General features: G+C 35.5%; 1 protein-coding gene across 20 annotated transcripts in view; it reads right to left on the reverse strand.

The window, feature by feature from the left end:
* BCAS3 (BCAS3 microtubule associated cell migration factor) overlaps positions 1 to 18711 on the reverse strand; it is a 623309-nt gene that overhangs the window by 326356 nt on the left and 278242 nt on the right. For 16 of the 20 annotated variants that reach the window (XM_064271347.1, XM_064271344.1, XM_064271335.1 and 13 more), the window contains one exon: positions 6954 to 6998. The exons of the other annotated variants lie outside the window; for them this stretch is intronic. In XM_064271347.1, coding sequence (XP_064127417.1) covers positions 6954 to 6998 — 45 coding nt within the window. The remainder of the gene's footprint in view (positions 1 to 6953; positions 6999 to 18711) is intronic. 20 annotated transcript variants of the gene reach the window in all.

Raw genomic sequence — 18711 nt, forward strand, 5'->3', positions numbered from 1 at the left:
TATTATTTTCTCTAATTCATAAACCAGAAAATAGCCTCACTGCGCTCTGGCCAAGAACACGGCCCAGTCAGGGTACAATGGATAGCAGAGCCCCAGTGTTTCCACAGAAACTCTGATGGCGTAGCGGTTAAGAGCTACAGCTGCTAACCATAAAGGCTGGCAGTTCAAATCCACCAGGTGCTCCTTGTCCCATAGGGTCACTATGAGTTGGAATCAACTAGACGGCAACGGGTTTGGTTTAATGTTCCCATGTCAGTCTGCAATGTCAAACAACATTAGTTTTACCTTCTTTGATTCACTTCCCTTTATCTTTTAAAAAGTGTGGTGGGTGGAAAGAGATTGGGTTTGGACTCAGGAAGAAACCTGAATTTGAATCCCAGTGTCGCCACTTATTAGCTGTGTGATTTTGGTTGTTACTAAACTTCTCAGAGCTCAGACTACAAATATGTAAAACAAAATTAGTTATGCCTGCCTTACAGTGTTACTTCAAAGATTATAATATTCCTTTGGTTTTCAAAGTGTGATTCCTAACTAGCAGCACCACAAGGGAACTTCTTAGACATGCAAGTTTTCAGGCCCCACCCTAGACTTACTGAATCAGAAGCTCTGGGGGTGGAGTTCAATAGTCTGTTTTAACAAGCACTGGAGGAGATGCTGACGAAAGCTCATGTTTTAGAGCTACTGAATTACGTAATGCACGTAACCCTCCCCGGGCACTGCTCTCCCATATCATGGTGCTCAACACGTGTTAATCCTCTTCTATATATAGCCCACAGCCCTCATCTAATTTTAAAAAATCAGAGTTTGCTATGATCACCTCAGTTTTCCAGTTCCTTATGACATTAGAAATAGTCTTCCATGTATCTTACTTCCCAAGCCTCCTATTACCACATCTTTCCTCTTGAGAAAGCAAAAAGTCTGGAACAGAGGCCACTGTGATTGGTTCCTTTAGTCTCCCCTCTGTACTAAATCCTCAGTAATGCACATTGCTACACTTATCCCCAAACAAATCACATCCATGCCAAAATTACCACTACAGACAGACCTCCACTGGCAAGGAATGAAGACATGGTGGCGGGGCGGAGGGGCGGGGGGGCGGGGGGGAGGTTTTCGTGTAGAAACGAACCAGGTTCTACAAATACTTTTCCTTCATAGCAACATGTCCCACAACTGCAATAAGTTTAACTCCAAAAAGGGACACTCCCCTCCACCAAACAAAAATCCATCCTCCCCTTGATAGGTCAGTGATAACAGAATCCTTAGTTCTGGTTATATGCTCTCTGTTGCATTACACCTTAGAATGTAAATTTTCCTTTAAAGCCTTTATTTCCATCACTGAGCTACTATCATTAAGCTGATAAATTCCAGTAACTGGCATCTTTGAATTTCCACTAGTCACTTTTGCCCCTGAGGGTTTTTGAGAGTTTGGCAGGAGGAAAGGAGCCATTCTAGAATTTTTTTAAAGGTGTTTCCAATTGTGCAGACTATGTGCTTTTACTGCTCTTATTCAACAACTCCTTATACAAGAAACACCATCAGGGAACAATGATACTACAATACACAAATTAGCCTTACAGGTACAAAACACACAATAATGCTTTTGAGAAAAATAAATTCAAAGATCTTTGCAAAATACTGGATGCTATTTTTTTTTAATCACATGATAAGCAACAAGATAGAAAACAAGTGAGTACGCCATTTCTTAAGAGAAATGTTGCTCTAAATTATGCATCCTAAATTGACTTAAAAGATAGTTGCCACTGGACTGGGTGGCCACTTTTCTAACACAATTATAAAGAGCAGAAATGAGATAGGACACCACTTTAGTCTTTGGACATAAAAACATATTGTTTCTTTATTAGCTTACAGTCTAATGAGTAAATGTCAAAAGCTAAAATCTCTTACACTTCTATAGTGTTAGATTTAACTCAGTTTGTGAACACACAACTAAAAAGTATCAACACAGTATCATTTTAAATAAGCTCATTATCTCCGCTGTTGTTAGTTGCCTTCAACTCATAGAAATCCTGCAGAGAATAAGTATTCTATGGTAAATGTAAAGAATTATCATTATTATTCCTATACTTCATTATTTCTTCTTTTTCCTCTGATAAGGCCTCAATAAATCTCAGCAGTAGAAGTTTGTGTTTAATAAAAAATCAAGTCATGAAAAGACTTTTCACTGCTGCAACTAACATGCTACTTGCTACATGACGTGTTTATTGGGTATAGAATATATTCGGTGAACACCTTTATCTCAAGTTATTTCTGTCATCAAATATACATTTGGGATGACTATAGTATGTATGAGAAATAGAAATTTTAAACATATCTAGAAAAATAAAAAAGGAGAAACAATCTAAAGAAAATAATGCTATTAATAAAGTATTTTCTACACGATACACCCAAAGAAAGAAAACTTAACTTCAGTCAGTTTGCCCTTTGGAAAAGACCAAGTCCAGGAATGCAGGAAAGGCAGAATGGCTTTTCAAAGAATGTGTGTCAGGGATATTATCATGTATGAACTTTTCCACAATGTCCCAGAATATTTCTATTTCAAAATAAACTTTTACTGGAAGAAGGACAAAGTCTTGAAAATTGATGTGTATGTGAAGCAGAAAGAAAAAAGTGTTAGTCTTATAAATCATATTTACTTATTGTGAAAAACATTTATATGATTTCCACTAATCCTTTTAGGAAGGCATTCCAATAACAACCTTTTTAATTTTTTTCTTTCTTGCACTCAACCTATCCTTTTTGTTCTCCGAAGGGGCCTTAATAACACCATTACAAAACATTTGCAAGTTTAAAAATAATTCCTCTGGTTGTTTAGAGGCCTTCCCTCACTTATTCATTTATTTAATTAATACTATAAATAAAATAACATTGCAATTTTTATGGGGGTCCAGAAATTTAATTGGACTCTTTACATGGATGCAGTTTTTAAAATGGTTATACACAAGAATAAAATATACTGATGGTATTGAGAACTCCTTCTTTTGACTCCCCTTTAACCTGTTAGCACATCATATATAGCCCCATGTTCAAAAATTAAAAATTCTCCTAACCTTTGGACAAAATGTAATGAAACAATTGAATGAATCCAAACTTTCATCATATCAGGCAAAATAATGACCATAAAATATCATACTTACTAAACCTGATACCACAGAACAACTTAATCAAAAGAAAAACAAATGAAAAACCAAAACAAACGAATACGGTGCTAAATTAAAAGCTGGGCATTTAAGTCTTTTTCATTTCTTATGAAGAAGGTGTAACCACCTAACCAGAGTTAGTGAAATTATTTTCACTAACAACAGAAGTTATAGGGATATTAATTAACATTATTAGATCTTTAAAAATACTGAAACCAAGGCTATTGAAGTTTTCCATTTTTCCCCCACTGACTTTTACTGTATCATGTAATCCAAATTCAACTGTAAACAAAGAAAAATGCAAAACTCTAACGAGATCTGCTTAAAAATAATAGGAAAAGAATCTCCATCTAGACGATTGTACCACGTCGCATAGAGGAGGATGTACATGTCTTTCTGTGGATGACATGAAAAGCAGCGATGAGGTCATGTGTCTCGTTCAGGACACAGACATGGAAGGGGGTAACATGAGATAGAAGCACCATTTCTTTTCTTTTCAAAAACATACAGTCAATATGTCAGCTGAAGATTGATGTAAGAAATACAGGTGGTATTATGTCCTCCTGTTAAAGAAAAATATTTTTTTCTTTGTAATTTCCACTATGGTTAAGCTTTTAAAAAGAATTTATAAGTTTTTTCTCACTCCAAATTTTATTTTTCTAAAATAAGACCTAAGGAGGGAAACTGAAAGCATTATACTTTAAATAATCAAGATATTAATAATCTATCTAAAAAGATTTACACAAATTTTTCTTCAAGGTCTAACAGATTTATATAAATTTGGCAGATGAGATTCACCTTGACATATAAGTATTACCTTCAAAACATGGTATCATAAAATTTTAAAATCTTTTTTAAGAGAACAGGATTAAGTTAAACGAATTACTCAGATATAGATCAAATACTCTTAGAGAGTCCTAACTAAAACTTCAAATATAATTTGATACATAAATTTTAATTCTTATTTAAAATTAACCTCATTTAATACAAAGATACTTGAATAAGAGATATATTCAAATGGACTACTTTTGCCCATACTATGATGTACATATTTTTTTCTCTTGATGACCAATTTAAAAATAGCAGTAGCTTAAACACAGCAGGAGCTCAGTAAATACCTGTTACTTATTTGTAATATTTGAAGCAAAATTGAGTTAAAATAATTTGTACTGCAATTGGTTCTATTAAAATCTCTGTATCTGAAAAAGTATGTTGCATGTGTAATTCTTTAAAATTTTTAATATGGTCATTCAAATGCCAATATCCTAGTTAAACAAACAGGGTATCTAAAATTACTAAAATGTCAATGATGGTCTATATAGTTAACTTTTCCTACATTTTTCCTACCTATTTTGTTATCAAAAGCAAAGACACTATTTTAAAACTGCCTCATCTAAAACTGCATGAATTTAAAGAACTAAACCAGTTTAATGAAGAAATAATAGGGATTCGCATCTACCAAACATAGAATCTCGGGTAATTACAAATGTTGCAGCCTCAAACTAATAAAACTATTTGTGTGAAACGTACATTTAAAGAGAAGCTGTAAAATTTTCATTCACATCCAAATACATCTATTACCCTACAACTGGAACTACTATAAGCATATTTATTTCAGAACAGTAAATAAAAACATACTAAATATCATGGAAAAATAGCAAAAACTACTAAAACAAAGGAGCTGTTTAAACAACATGGAAGAAGTTGTCAAATTTATATTCATTTTGCTGCCTTAATTTGAGGTTTCATTAAAATCTTAATGGAAAAAACATGCGCCACTAGTGAAGCAACGTATTTTCATGGAGGACTTTTTAGTCTAGTGTAAGTGACTGAAAACGAGTTTCTTGTGAGCTAACGGTGGCATCAAACAAACCACAAAGCAGTCTTCTAAAAGACAGCCAATGATTTAAAAGTCTACTATATTTCATATATCCCTTTCTTTAATCTGGCTCTTTTAATCTTGTTTCAACCTCAAATCATTTCTAGTTGACAAGTGCTTTTGCTTAAATTTAAGAGGTACGTAAGCTGTTGAAGGAATGGACTTTTCTCCTTTAACATACAACATTTGTTACTCCATTTTATTTCCACGGTAAAACTTAGATCTTTGTTAACATACTAATACTCCTTTCTTTGTACTCAGATTAAGGATTTTACCCTAATTTTATCTAGTTTATCCTAAAATTTAGTCTACAAAGAAATGTTGTCAGATGTCGAACGTGTCTTTTAAAAATCGACCCCTCACTGTAAGCTCCTAAGTAAGATCCGTGTATCTTATTTGTTTTATTTGGGAGAAACCTGTCTAACAAAAAAAGCGTAAAGATTAAATTGCTTTTCATGGAATTTATACTCATTTATACCCTGAATTTGTTTAAAATAATTTTGCAGTATGTGTCCTAGTTATGAGGCTGCCTTTTCAAGGAAGAAATTTCTATGTTGACTTGTTTTTATGACTCTATTCCTACCTGATAATGAAATTTTCAGATGTCCCTGCAGCATATGAACACTGAAATTAGTCTGTGTCAAAATAGAACCTAGTTTAAAGAACTATTGAAGTTTCTTTTTGTCTGAGAGAGACAAAAGTGGCGGTTTCTTTTTCCTGGCAGAGCAGCACAGCGTGAACAGTCCTCAGCAGCACTGAGGGGAGAACGACACGTGGACGTGCAGCAGTCTGTCAAGTCTTCTGACTACCTCTGTAAAATGGATATGCCTTACATTGCCAAAAACTTTCTTCTGGCTCATACACTCTTAAGTAAAAACCATGATCCAAATTAAAGAGGCTTTTTTTAAAAAACGGTATAATTTTTCCTGTCAACAGAAAAAGTGATAACAGTAGTAAAAAAAAAAAAAGTAGTTAACATTTATTGAACAGTGCATGCTAGATGCTGTTCTAAGCAACTGAAATGCACCTACATATATATTTAATTATCACAATGAACCCACAAGGCAGGTGCTACTACTAACTCCACTTAAGAAACAAAGAGATTTTTAGAAAATTACCAAAGATCTTATAGCTAGTAAGTATGTGAGCTGGAATTCGAAACCCAGGCACTGTGATAACAGTGCCCAGACTCTTAACCATTATGCTAAACGTAATAAACCAGGTTCTCATACATTTAACGTCACATCTTTACATAAAGAGTATTAAATATACTCTGTTTCTTTACTATAATCACGTTTAAGACTAACAAAACTATAATATATTCATTGTTATAAACAGATTTACTAAACAAATTATAGTGAATAACCACCAATAGGTGCTAATAATTGAAAATAATAAATTATTTAATAATTTTTACATAGAAATATAAATTTATTTACTATGTAGCTCCTTAAATACCTAAGCTATTCAAAATAGAATTGTTATCTCTTTACCAAGTAAAACACTGTAAGACTTTTTAATAGGGCATTTTGATATATCTTAAATGTGCTTATATTTCAAAAGAAATCACGTTTAGCGTGATATGTATGGAGCTTCTATCGCTTTAATAGTAATTAAACTTGAGTGTTAGCTTTGTCTGGTCACATACATCAGCATTATGAGGGGATTCTTCTGTTTTTTTTAATCACTGATCTGTGATTTTTTTTTTTTAACTTTTCAATGAATGAAGTAAAACCAAGAAAATTGTTTTCTTAAAGCTTAGCTATCAACATTCAGGTACCACCTACAAATTATTCAGTAATTTGGTGCATCTATCTGTGATCAGGCCATGCAACTGAAAACAAAATCACAAAACAGAGTTACATTTTGAGAGGACAGCAAATGAGTTAGGCATGCGGGACTGAACTGGGACTCACCATGGAGCTTTTATGGAAAAACAGCCTGCTCCAAACAGATAAGGCCTTCATGGAAAAGGGGGGAAAATGCACAAAAAATTAGAGGAAAACTCATAGAACATTAACAAATACATTGCATATCATACTGTTCGAGAGTGTGGATAAAAATAATGAAAAGATTAATAACCATTTGCAATGCTGCTGTAGACAGTGGAAAATCAGATCTGACTGATGAACGGAATGATGTGTGCACAAAGTTAGGGATTTCAAAATTTTCTATTTCTCCCCCTTTTCTGGAGCAACCCTATAGGACTCCTAGGTTAAAATAAAATGAAATCCACTGCTGAGGCCCCTTTAAAACAAAGTACAAGCTAAATGGAATAATCAGATGGAGAAAAGAGTGGGATCAGTAGCAACAGATAAGTGGCTGACACAAAATGTGGAAAACTAGCTGAAGACGGCTGATTAAAAAACTTAATACAGTATTGTTTCTTGTTCACTAGCGAACAGTCTTGGAGCCATTGAAAGAAAGCATATATTTTTAAAGATTTTTTTTTACACTAAGTTGAACCGCATAATGCCGGCCAAAGGAACAAACACTAAATACAACTAGTATGATTTTTCTCCATTTTTGGTCACATTCCAGGAAATGAGCATGCCTATTAATAATGTTATAAGAGGTGAGCTTCCTCTACCTGGCCTGTACCGGGCTAGGTTGGACTACAGTAAACTAAAACTGCAACTGCTTGTTTTAAATACAACTTGGGATACAAAGTCAGGCTTCAAGGTTACACATATTTCTTCTTAAAATTCTGTTCACAGCATTAAAGAAATGCTATGCATGTTTGAACACAAAGAAGATTGACTGATCTAATTAAATCCAAAACAAAAATGTTACTGTAGCATCTAACATTTGCAAGACTTAACGAATGGAAGAGGCGAGTACACTGGTAAACTTGGATATTTCCTTCTTCAAATTTGGTGCTAGGGACATTTAAAAAAATGCTGCTAATTAGCATTATCTTCCACTGAGTCGAATATATTTAACTACAAACTGAAACTTAAGGAAAATCTGCAAAAGCCGGAACATGCGTAAAGGAGAAACCTGTCAGAGAAGGAAAACTCAAATATTTTCCACTAAAATGAGTGATAGAAAAGTAGTAAGACCACCCCCCAGGAAAGGTGGAAAACTTATGAGACATGGGGAAAACAAGACAGTCCTGGCAAGTTCCAGCTCTCACAGGTTTCACTGTACATGTATGCGTGTGTGTATGTATGTATACACACACACATATATACACACATACATATACATACACACACACAATTGTGTGCACACACCCACACACACATACATATAAAACCTATAGAGCCAGTAATATGTTTTTCCCAGTTTCGGTTTGTTTATATATAAAAAGAAAACATATGTTAGCCATACAAATGATATACAAGCTTTAAAAAAATCACCTAGACTTCTTTCTAGGCAATAACAAAGTGTTAGCAAGAAAAGGATCTCTCTCTAGTCATTTCCTTGCCCCATGACCCCAAAATGCACTGTAACTCTCCAGACACAGCAGTAAACAGGTAGTAAACAGACAGGGTAGTAAACAGGCCTGTACAAAATAGCATCACTGTCAAGCTTAATGACAATGAGGTTCTCATTATTCACAACATAACCCAGTTGTGTGAGTTAACAGTTATCCTACTTCAATCGAACAAGGATCCACTGGCTCACACAGCACAGGAAGAAGAGGATGAGGAGCTGCTTTGGTATGCACACTTGGCACATTCCCAGCTATATTCACCCACTGTCTTGACTTTTCCCTCCCTACTCGTACAAACTGGACCTCTGCCACTTGCATGTAAAAGAAGACCACAAACACCAAAGAATTATAGTGACTGACGTAACTACTGACTTTGTATGGTTAATGTCAGCTGTTCTTTTGAAATGTGCCTGCTTCATCTTTCCTCAGCAAAAGAATGAAAATATAAAGTCACAAAGGACAAGTCCCTGATCCAGCTGTCTTCACCTAAGACTTCTTCCTCCCCCTCCAAAACCCAACCATAGTAGTTCTGCATCAGAGAGGGATGGAAGTGGGAAAAGAGGGAAGAGAACATGTGAGGGGGAGGATATGCTGCATTAAAGATTGTCTCTATTGACACATGCAACTGAAGTTACTCTACCCAGATCTTCATCTGTGTTCTTCTATCATTATTAAGTTTTAGCAGGATTTAACAATCCTTTTATATAAAACTTGCTCACTTTGTCACAATTATGTCTATGTTCAGCTGCATTCTGATTGAAAAACTCCAGAACTGGTCAAGAGGCTAATATACTAGGAATATTTATTACAGATTTATTTATAGGTCACTGTGAAATGGCTTGGCTATTGGTTCTCAAAGGGTTTCTTCTGGAAATTTTCAGGAGACATGGAAGAATTATGTTTTATATCATACCATTAATGCTATTTAAGTCTTTAAAACTCTAATTCATGTGGTTGAATGCCACACAGAACAGACACTACACCACAAAGTCTTAGGTCTTACTAACTGAAAATAAGGCAAATGTCAAGATTTTTTAAATATAAGGAAAAAAGTAAACTAGATTTGATCTGAATATACTCAATTCTCTATAATCGGACTCTACTGCTAAAAATTAGTAACAATTCTGCTCAATAATTTTCAGAGATAAAGAAATAGTTGAAGTCTAAGAGTCAAATTCCACGAATGCACTGACTATCCTATTTTTAATTGCTAATGTCCTGTGAGAATTCACGTGCTGCCACATAACAGACATGAAAATGACTCCATGTAAATGTTAAATATACTGAATAGAGAAAAAGTAGAGGAAAAGGTTATGCCACATTACGTTAAACATTAAAGTGAAGCCATACTTCTCTAAAAATGAATTCTAGCAATGCTAATGGCTATGCTACGTTCTATGCGTTCTCTGTTAAGCTGCAACATTTCCCACATGAATGTGAGCAAATTATTCTTATATCATTTTCAAGCTTCTTTTAATCTTTCATTAAATTCAATTTTAATTGCTTTCTACTGAGGACATTAATGGCACTGTTTGTCCTCAAACAATTGATTTGTAGGGCAAATTGAAACAGACAAGTAAATTTGAGATATACTTGACATGCAAATTTAAATTACATCCTCAAGACGTAAATTATTTTCCTTAGAAAAACATCGCTAATATTCTAATTCTACCCAATGTGGTAAATGAGGCTAGCATAAAAAGATGATTCTACACTTCTGCAGAAAGTCATACTTGCTGACTTTTAGTACAGCATATGCAGCAGACTTCATCCCCGCCAAAGACCCAGATTCGGTATACTGTAATAATCATAGTGTGGTGTAATGTACTCTACTGATTCGGTATACCGTAATAATCATAGTGTGGTGTAATGTACTCTGCTGATTCGGTATACCGTAATAATCATAGTGTGGTGTAATGTACTCTGCTGATTCGGTATACCGTAATAATCATAGTGTGGTGTAATGTACTCTGCTGATTCGGTATACCGTAATAATCATAGTGTGGTGTAATGTACTCTGCTGATTCGGTATACCGTAATAATCATAGTGTGGTGTAATGTACTCTACTGATTCGGTATACTGTAATAATCATAGTGTGGTGTAATGTACTCTGCTGATTTAGCACAAACATCAGAAATTCAGATTATGGTAAATATGTTGCACCTGTAGACCTAGCTATATGCATTCTAATGAAAATGCATTGTTTGATATCTGGATCCAACATTCAGAGCTTAGCTATCAAGAATCGACATACAATCAAGACAGGGCTGGGAGGTGAAGAATTATCATCTGCTATTGTACCTGGTGGGTTTTTCTCCAGTCACTCCCACTTATTTCTCAGAATGTTGCCTATGAGATTCAAGGCTCAGTCCAAACTACCTATACAAGCCAAGATCCACTACCACCACCAGATGCCATTGAGTAAATTCTGACTCATGGTGACCCCAGGTGTGTCAGAATAGAACTGTGCTTCGTAGGGTTTTCAATAGCTGACTTTTCAGAAGTAGATGGTCAGGCCTTTCCTCCTAGGCACCTGTGGGTGGACTTGAACCTCCAACCTTTCAGGTAGCAACTGAGCATGTTAACCATGTGCACCATTCAGAGGCTCTGAAGCCAAGATAGACTTACTGAATTAAAAGAAGGAATGAAGCTTCTTCAAGACCTACTATATGCCGATGTCATTTATTCCTTCAGCAAGATATGATGGCAGATTTCGTCTACAAATTTTGACTAGTAATGTTCAAATAAATGCTATTAAACGCTTCCATTCCAGGATTTCTAAATAATAAGAGCCATCTATGTTATCTAAACGGAGCAATTGCTCAGCACTGGCCTAGGGCTCACCAGTGAGTGAGGGTTTAGAAATGAGGTAATGGAGTCAAAGACCTGGTGAGGACTCACAGAACTGTAAGAAACTGAAGGAACTAAGGCCTAATTACGTGGGACACACTAGTGTTAGGTGGCAGGACCAAGAGGAGAAGCCAAGTTTTCAGATGCCTAATTCAATGTTCTTTCCATTACACTACCTAACCCACATCTCCAGATGGGGCCCAAGATTCCTAAAACATACTTCTAATTATGCCCAAAGAAGTGAATAAATATAAAGATGAGATGGGGGGAAAGAAGCAAGAAGCTTCTTCTACTCAAGGAAAAGGAACCCTGGAAAGGGAAAAAAGCACCTTATGTTTACTTCATTAAAAAATGTCAGCTACCTAAGAGCAAGAAAGTAACTTCATTCTTAATTTTTGTGTTTTTTATTCCTATGAAACTACTCTGAACTCTTTCTGAAACTTACTGTTCTCTGCTTATGCTTACAAAATAATAAGTATATATAAGTATTTTTAGTATTTAAAGCAGATGGAATTAACCATACTGATGAAAAATTTTGTTTTATAAACTCTCACACAGAAAGCATTAAAAAAAAAAAAAACTTGAATTATTAATTAAACCAAACATCTACGAAACTCTGCTTGATAAATACCTACCACAAAAACCTAACATCCAAAACATGGAGTAAGATCTAGCAGCTAGTTTCACATTTAATAGATGAAAGAGAGCAGTTTCTTATTTATAAGTGATGAAAACATGATGGAGATGGTAAAACGGCTTTCTAATCCTCCAGTCTAAAGAAAATGGGTTCTGTGTGAATAGGTGATATGCAGTGACTGTTAAAGACAAATTATTTCTAGCATTTTCTTCTGCCCTCATCAATGTACCGCTGTGGGGTTAAGCAACAGCTGTTGCCAAAACAGGCCTTATTTCCTCCAAGTGCTGCTTCAAGGTCCTGAACAAGAAGGTGTAAATACATCTGTCTATTGCCATTTGTAGTCCTCCTGCACGTCTTGGAGTGAGACAGATGGTCCCTGTCCTGTTTAAATGCTACGCTGCACAGGCTTTCAGGGATACGTATTTCCAAAAATAAGAGAGCAGATGTTAAATATGGTAAGCACACGTTTTCTCCCCTGAAGGTTTGAGTCAAAGCTTCTATCTCCACTTAGATATTTAAATATTGGATCCCAAACATTCCTTAGAAATCTCTGCTGCAGAAATTTAACTTCTTTATGCCAAATAACTGCAACACATAACAAAAAAAGCTGGTATAACCTAAGAAAGTACATAATTTTATTAGATATATTACCAGGTATACTGTAAGTATTCATAAATTTTACATCTATAAATGGGTAGGTTCTGTGTTTGCCTTCTTCATAATAGATGTGAAATACCTCTTGTTAATTTTATTTTTAAAATACTATGAGCTTAAAGGGTAAAGGGTGTTCTTCTGAGGTGATCAAAAAGTTTTTAAACTAGAGAGAAATGGTGGCTGTACAACATCATGGATGCACTAAATTTGTATACTTCAAAATGGTAATTGTATGCTGTGTAAATTTCACACCACTGAAAAACAAAAACAGTAGAAAAGGAGTTTCATAGAAACAAAGTTAGAGTAAGTGAGAATTTCCAGAAGAATGAAAAGAGACCTGGAAAATGGAAACCCCATGTGCCTATTATCCTAATGATCATAGTGTGGCAATCAAATTTCTCAGTAAGTACAATAAAATTTAATGGAAATAATTAATGCAAATTAACTTACTGAACTCTTGAGAATTGGTCAGAGTAAAAATTCAAAAAATAAATAAAACCTTTAAAATCTAACAGGCTGAAACGGTACATTGGAATTTGCTTCAAAACTCGGTACATGTCAAAAATGGAAATTCAGGGAATTCTGTTCTAAAAAAATGAATTACTTTTGACAAGGCAATATATATATATTATAACGTAAGCTCTAGATTTTAGGATAATAAGACCACAAATTATATTCTGAATACTCTGTGACCAAATCTTTGCTTGAGTTACAGTAAAAGAATGGTAAATAAAGTCACAACAGTAACTTCTGGGTATAATCAACAAATCCTTCTTAAAGTGTCTTAAGGGTATTAAACTTTGTAAACTAGCAATGGGCAAGTATAAGTTAGGACCACCGTCATCAATGAGTTTATTGGTCACTGTAATCTGTGTTAATAATAAGGAGAAAGCAATTCAAGTCTCGAGTTGCAATACTGAAGGATTCTATGTGTCAACTACTGAATGATGCAGGAAGCATCAAAAGAAGATAGAAGTTCATAAAGACAATGTTCTACATCCCACATTGGTGAGTAGTGACTGGAAGCTTGCAAACAGCCATTGTAGATACAACTATGGGTCTCTTCCCATCCAAAACGAAGAAAAGTGAAGAAAGTCAAAGACTCAAGCAAGGAAACAGTCAGTCCAAATTACTAAAGGACCACATGAAGCACAACCTCCCCTAGCCTGAGACTAAAAGAGCTAGATGGTACCTGGCTACCGCTACCATCTGCTCTGATCAGGACTACAACATAAGATCCTGGACAGACAGAAGACCAAACTTACTGGTCTGACAGAGGCTGGTGCAACCCCCAAGGCTATGGCCCTTCAACACCCTTCAAACGTGGAACTGAACCCACTCCCGGAGATCACCTTCAGCCAAACAATATACAGAACCATAAAGTGAACAATAACACCCACGAGGAGCATGCTCCTCAGAACAATCAACCATACAAGACCAAAAGGGCAGCATTTGCCCAAAAACGAAGTTCAGAAGGCAGGAAGGGGCAGAAAAGATGGCCAAATGGAAACCGGGAACCCAGACAGGAAGTGGGTAGAGTTCTGTTACATTGAGGGATTGCAACTAATGAAACATTACATTATATAATGTAATATAACAAAATGTGTATAAATTGTTGAATGGAAATCTAAATTACTCAGTAAACTTTCACCCAAATCACAATAAAATGTTCAAAAAATAAATTAAAACAAAAGTCACAAAGAAAGAAAAAAAAAAAGATGGAGTACCAAAAAGAAATAGTGGATGTTTAACCATTTCAGGAGGTAGCATATAATCAAGAATCGATGGTACTGAAGGAAGAACTCCAAGCTGCACTAAAGGCACTGGTGAAAAGTAAGGCTCCAAGAACTGACAGAATACCAATTGAGATGTTTCAACAAACAGATACAATGCTTGTCTATGACAAGAAATTTGGAAGACAGCTACCTGTCCAATTGACTGGAAGAGATCCATATTTGTGCCAATTCCAAAGAGTTCCATACTTATTTAATCTGTATGCTGAACAAATAATTAGAGATGCCGGACTAGAAGAGGAATGTGGCATCAGGACTGTAGGAAGAAAGGTGATCTGATAGAATGTGTAAATTATCAAACAATATCATTAATACCACACATAAGCAAAATTGTGCTGAAGATCATTCAAAAGCAGTTGCAGCAGTACATCATCAGGAAAGGTGTGTGTCAGGGTTGTATCCTTTCACCATACTTATTTAATCTGTATGCTGAACAAATAATTAGAGGTGTTGGACTATATGAAGAAGAATGTGGCAACAGGATTGGAGGGAGACTCATTAACAACCTGCAATATGCAGATGACACACCCTTGCTTGCTGAAACCAAAGAGGCCTTGAAACTCTTACTGATGATGATCAAAGACTACAGCCTTCAGTGTGGATTATACTTCAACATAAAGAAAACAAAAAAACTCACAACTGGACCAATAAGCAACATCATGATGAATGGAGAAAATATCAAAGTTGTCAAGGATTTCATTTTACTTGAGTCCACAATCAATGCCCATGGAAGCAGCAGTCAAGAAATCAAATCACGTATTGCACTGGGCAAATCTGCAAAAGACCTCTTTAAAGCATTAGAAAGCAAAGATGTCACTTTGAGGGCTAAGGTGCACCTGACCCAAGCTATAGTATTTTCAATCACTTCATATGCATCTAAAAAATTTACGATGAATAAAGAAGACCGAAAAATTGATGCCTTTGAATTATGGTGTTGGTGAAGACTACTGAATATACAGAATGAACAAATCTGTCTTGGAAGAAGTACAGCCAGAATAATCCTTGGAGGCAAAGATGGCAAGACTTTGTCTCGCTTTGGACATGTTACCAGGGGGACCAGTCCCTGGAGAAGGATATCATGCTTGGTAAAGTAGAGGGTCAGCAAAAAAGAGGAAGACCGTCAACAAGATTGACTGATACAGAGGCTGCAATAATGGGCTCAAACATAGCAATGACTGTGAGGATGGCACAGCATCAGGCAGTGTTTTGTTCTGTTGGATACTGGGTTGCTATGAGTCAGAACTGACTTGATGGCACCTAACAACAACAAAAAAAAGGGGTGGGGTAATTTGTGGGGCACTAAAGTTCTGCCACAAGTAGAAAATTCATGACAGACAATAATTATAAGAAACAAAGGTAATAAAATTAGTTTTAAGAACTCTTCTTTTGATTATTGTACCATGGTGAGGTAAGAGAATGTCCTTGTCCTTAGAAATCACACACTGAAGTGGGCAGAGATAAGGGGATGTTTGTCTGCAACTTACGCTCAATTTAGGAAAAAAAAAGAAGTGTGCGTCTTTGTGTGTGCGTGTAGACTGAGTGAGAGAATGAGAATGATAAAGCAAATATTTTAAGCTGTTAACACTTGGAAAATCTGGGTAGACAGGAATTCTTTTTATTCTTACAACTCTGTTGTATGTCTGAAATTATATAAAAATAAAAAAATTAAAAACCAAATGCTCACTGTGGCCAAATATGAATTAATCTCTCTAAATACTTCAATACAGAACATGTTAAAAGGAATTTAAAAACTTACAGAAATAAAATGGCTTGAGGATTGAGTTACAAAGCCTATGATACATTTATTTTGCACTAATATTAATTTTAAAGCATATAAAGTAACTCAAAATCATAGCACTTCATAAATAAGTAATTATGAAAGTGTCCATAATATGGACCACAGTATACATGGTCCACAAATCGGAGAAACTAAAAGCACATTTTTAAAAAGAAAAAGAAACACATAGGAAGACATCAGGTGTTCAATAGTTTCTATACCTTTTACATTAAGGTATGGAGAGAGGAGAAAGCAAGCAAGGGATTTTATTTTTTTATTCTGGAAACTTTAAAAAATAGACAGTAGATAAGTGGAAACTTTGGTGAAGGGTAAGACAGTACACAATACTGGGGACGCCAGCACAACCTGTACAAGGCAAGCTCATGGTAGCTCCATAGACACATCCAAACTCCCTGAGGGATCGAATTTCTCGGCTGAGGGCTGTAGGGACCATGATCTCGGGGAAATCAAGCTCAACTGGCATAATATAGTTTATAAAGAATATGTTCTACACTCTACTTTGGTGAGTAGTGTCTGGGGTCTTAAAAGCCTGTGACTGGCTGTCTGGGATACTCCACTGGTCTCACCCCTTTGGGAGCAAGGAAGAATGAAGAAAACTAAAGACACAAGGGAAAGATTAGTCCAAAGGACTAATGGACTACATCTACAATGGCCTCCACCAGACTAAGTCCGGTAAAACTAGATGGTGCCCACTACCATCACTGACTGTTCTGACAGGGATCACAATAGACGGCCCCAGACAGAGTGGAAGAAAAATGTAGAACAAAATTCTAACTCAAAAACAAAGACCAGACTTGATGGCCTGACAGAGACTGGAGAAACCCTGAGAGTATGGCCTCAGACACCCTTTCAGCTCAGTAATGAGGTCATTCCTGGGGTTCATTCCTTCAGCCAAAGATTGAACTAGGCCCATGGAACTAAACAAGACTAAAGGGGTGCACCAGCGCTGCGGCAGGGACTGGAAGGCAGGAGGGAACAGGAAAGCTGGTAATAGGGTTGAGAACGGAGAGTGCTGACATGTCATGGGGTTGTTAACTAATGTCATAGAACAATGTGTATACTGTTTGATGAGAAACTAGTTTGTTCTATAAACCTTCATCTAAAGTACAATGAAATATATATATATAAAAGTAGTATAAGTAATATAACGACCCCCCATGTAAGCATCACCTAGCTTTAATAATATCAGCTTATGACCAATCTTACTTCACCTTTTAGATTCACTTCTTGCCCCTCTCCCAAAATATTTTGAAATAAATTCTAACATATCATTTTATCCATAAAGCTCCAGTCACTATCTTAGAGATATATTTTGAGGAACCTATTAGAAGAGCTAACATGTTAAATTATAAAACAGTATACCTCCTATGTTTCACAAAACAAAAAAACCCAGAAACAAAATACTAGAATATGCCTTTATGTCTCCAGGAGCCTTTCAATCTCTTTATCATAATCTACTCACTCTGAACGTAAAATTAAACTCCAGAAGAACAATTTTGAATATTCTTTCCCACAGATTCAGAAAAAAACGGGCAAAAATTCCTTAGTACTTGACAGACTTGTACAATGCTTGTTTGAATTAAGAAGATACAATTATGTTTTTCTTTTTTAAAAAGATACAATTGTGTATTGTCTGAATTCAATGAGTGAAAGAAATAATTTTAAAATCATGATTCAAGATTTAGTCCCATTTTTATTTGGTTCTACATCACAGAAATTTAATGTCGTACAAAGAAACAATGAGCTAACTGTAAATATAAGTGCTAAATTTCATAGCCACTCCTATCTTCTTGGAGCCCTGGTGGTGCAGTGATTAAGAGCTCAGCTCCTAACCAGAAGGTAAGCAGTTTGAATCCACCAGCCATTCCTTAGTATACCTATGGGGCAGTTCTACTTTTTCCTATAGGGTCACTATGAATCAGAACAGACTTGACAGCAACAGTTATTTTATTACCCAACTTCTTATTTTAAAATAAAGAAACTAAAAGAGAAAGGGGAAGTAAAAAATTCAATTTAAAATTAAACTTCTACTGAACACAAAGTTAAAAAGCCAAGATCAATTAAAGGAGGTACAGGCCAAATTATCTGTGCCACAGAACGTCTAGGTTTGTTATATTTTCCTTTTTTCTCCCCTTTCTTCTCAATAGTCCTCAAACTCCACCTAAGAAAAGTAGAAGGTCAATTTCTAATAGTGAAATTTGGAGCCCAAAGATCTTGTTCCCGAGAAGAATGAGTATTTCTCCTCACAAAAGTGATTTCAGGGAGCCCAAAGAAATAATAATGTTATATTCCTAATAGGTAGAAAATTTTTTAATAGCTAAAATAAGCATAAAATTAAAAAATCAAGTGAGTTATTCAAAGCCCTTGAGGATGTTAATGACCAACTGAATAAAACCCAAATCTTAGGCTTTTAAACACTACCCATAATATCACAATGCCCTCACGCTAATGATCAATTATTGTATGTAAATTATACTTCAATAAAGTGACTTTTTAAAAAGA

Source organism: Loxodonta africana, chromosome 18, assembly GCF_030014295.1.
Source record: "Loxodonta africana isolate mLoxAfr1 chromosome 18, mLoxAfr1.hap2, whole genome shotgun sequence".
NCBI lineage: Eukaryota > Metazoa > Chordata > Mammalia > Proboscidea > Elephantidae > Loxodonta > Loxodonta africana.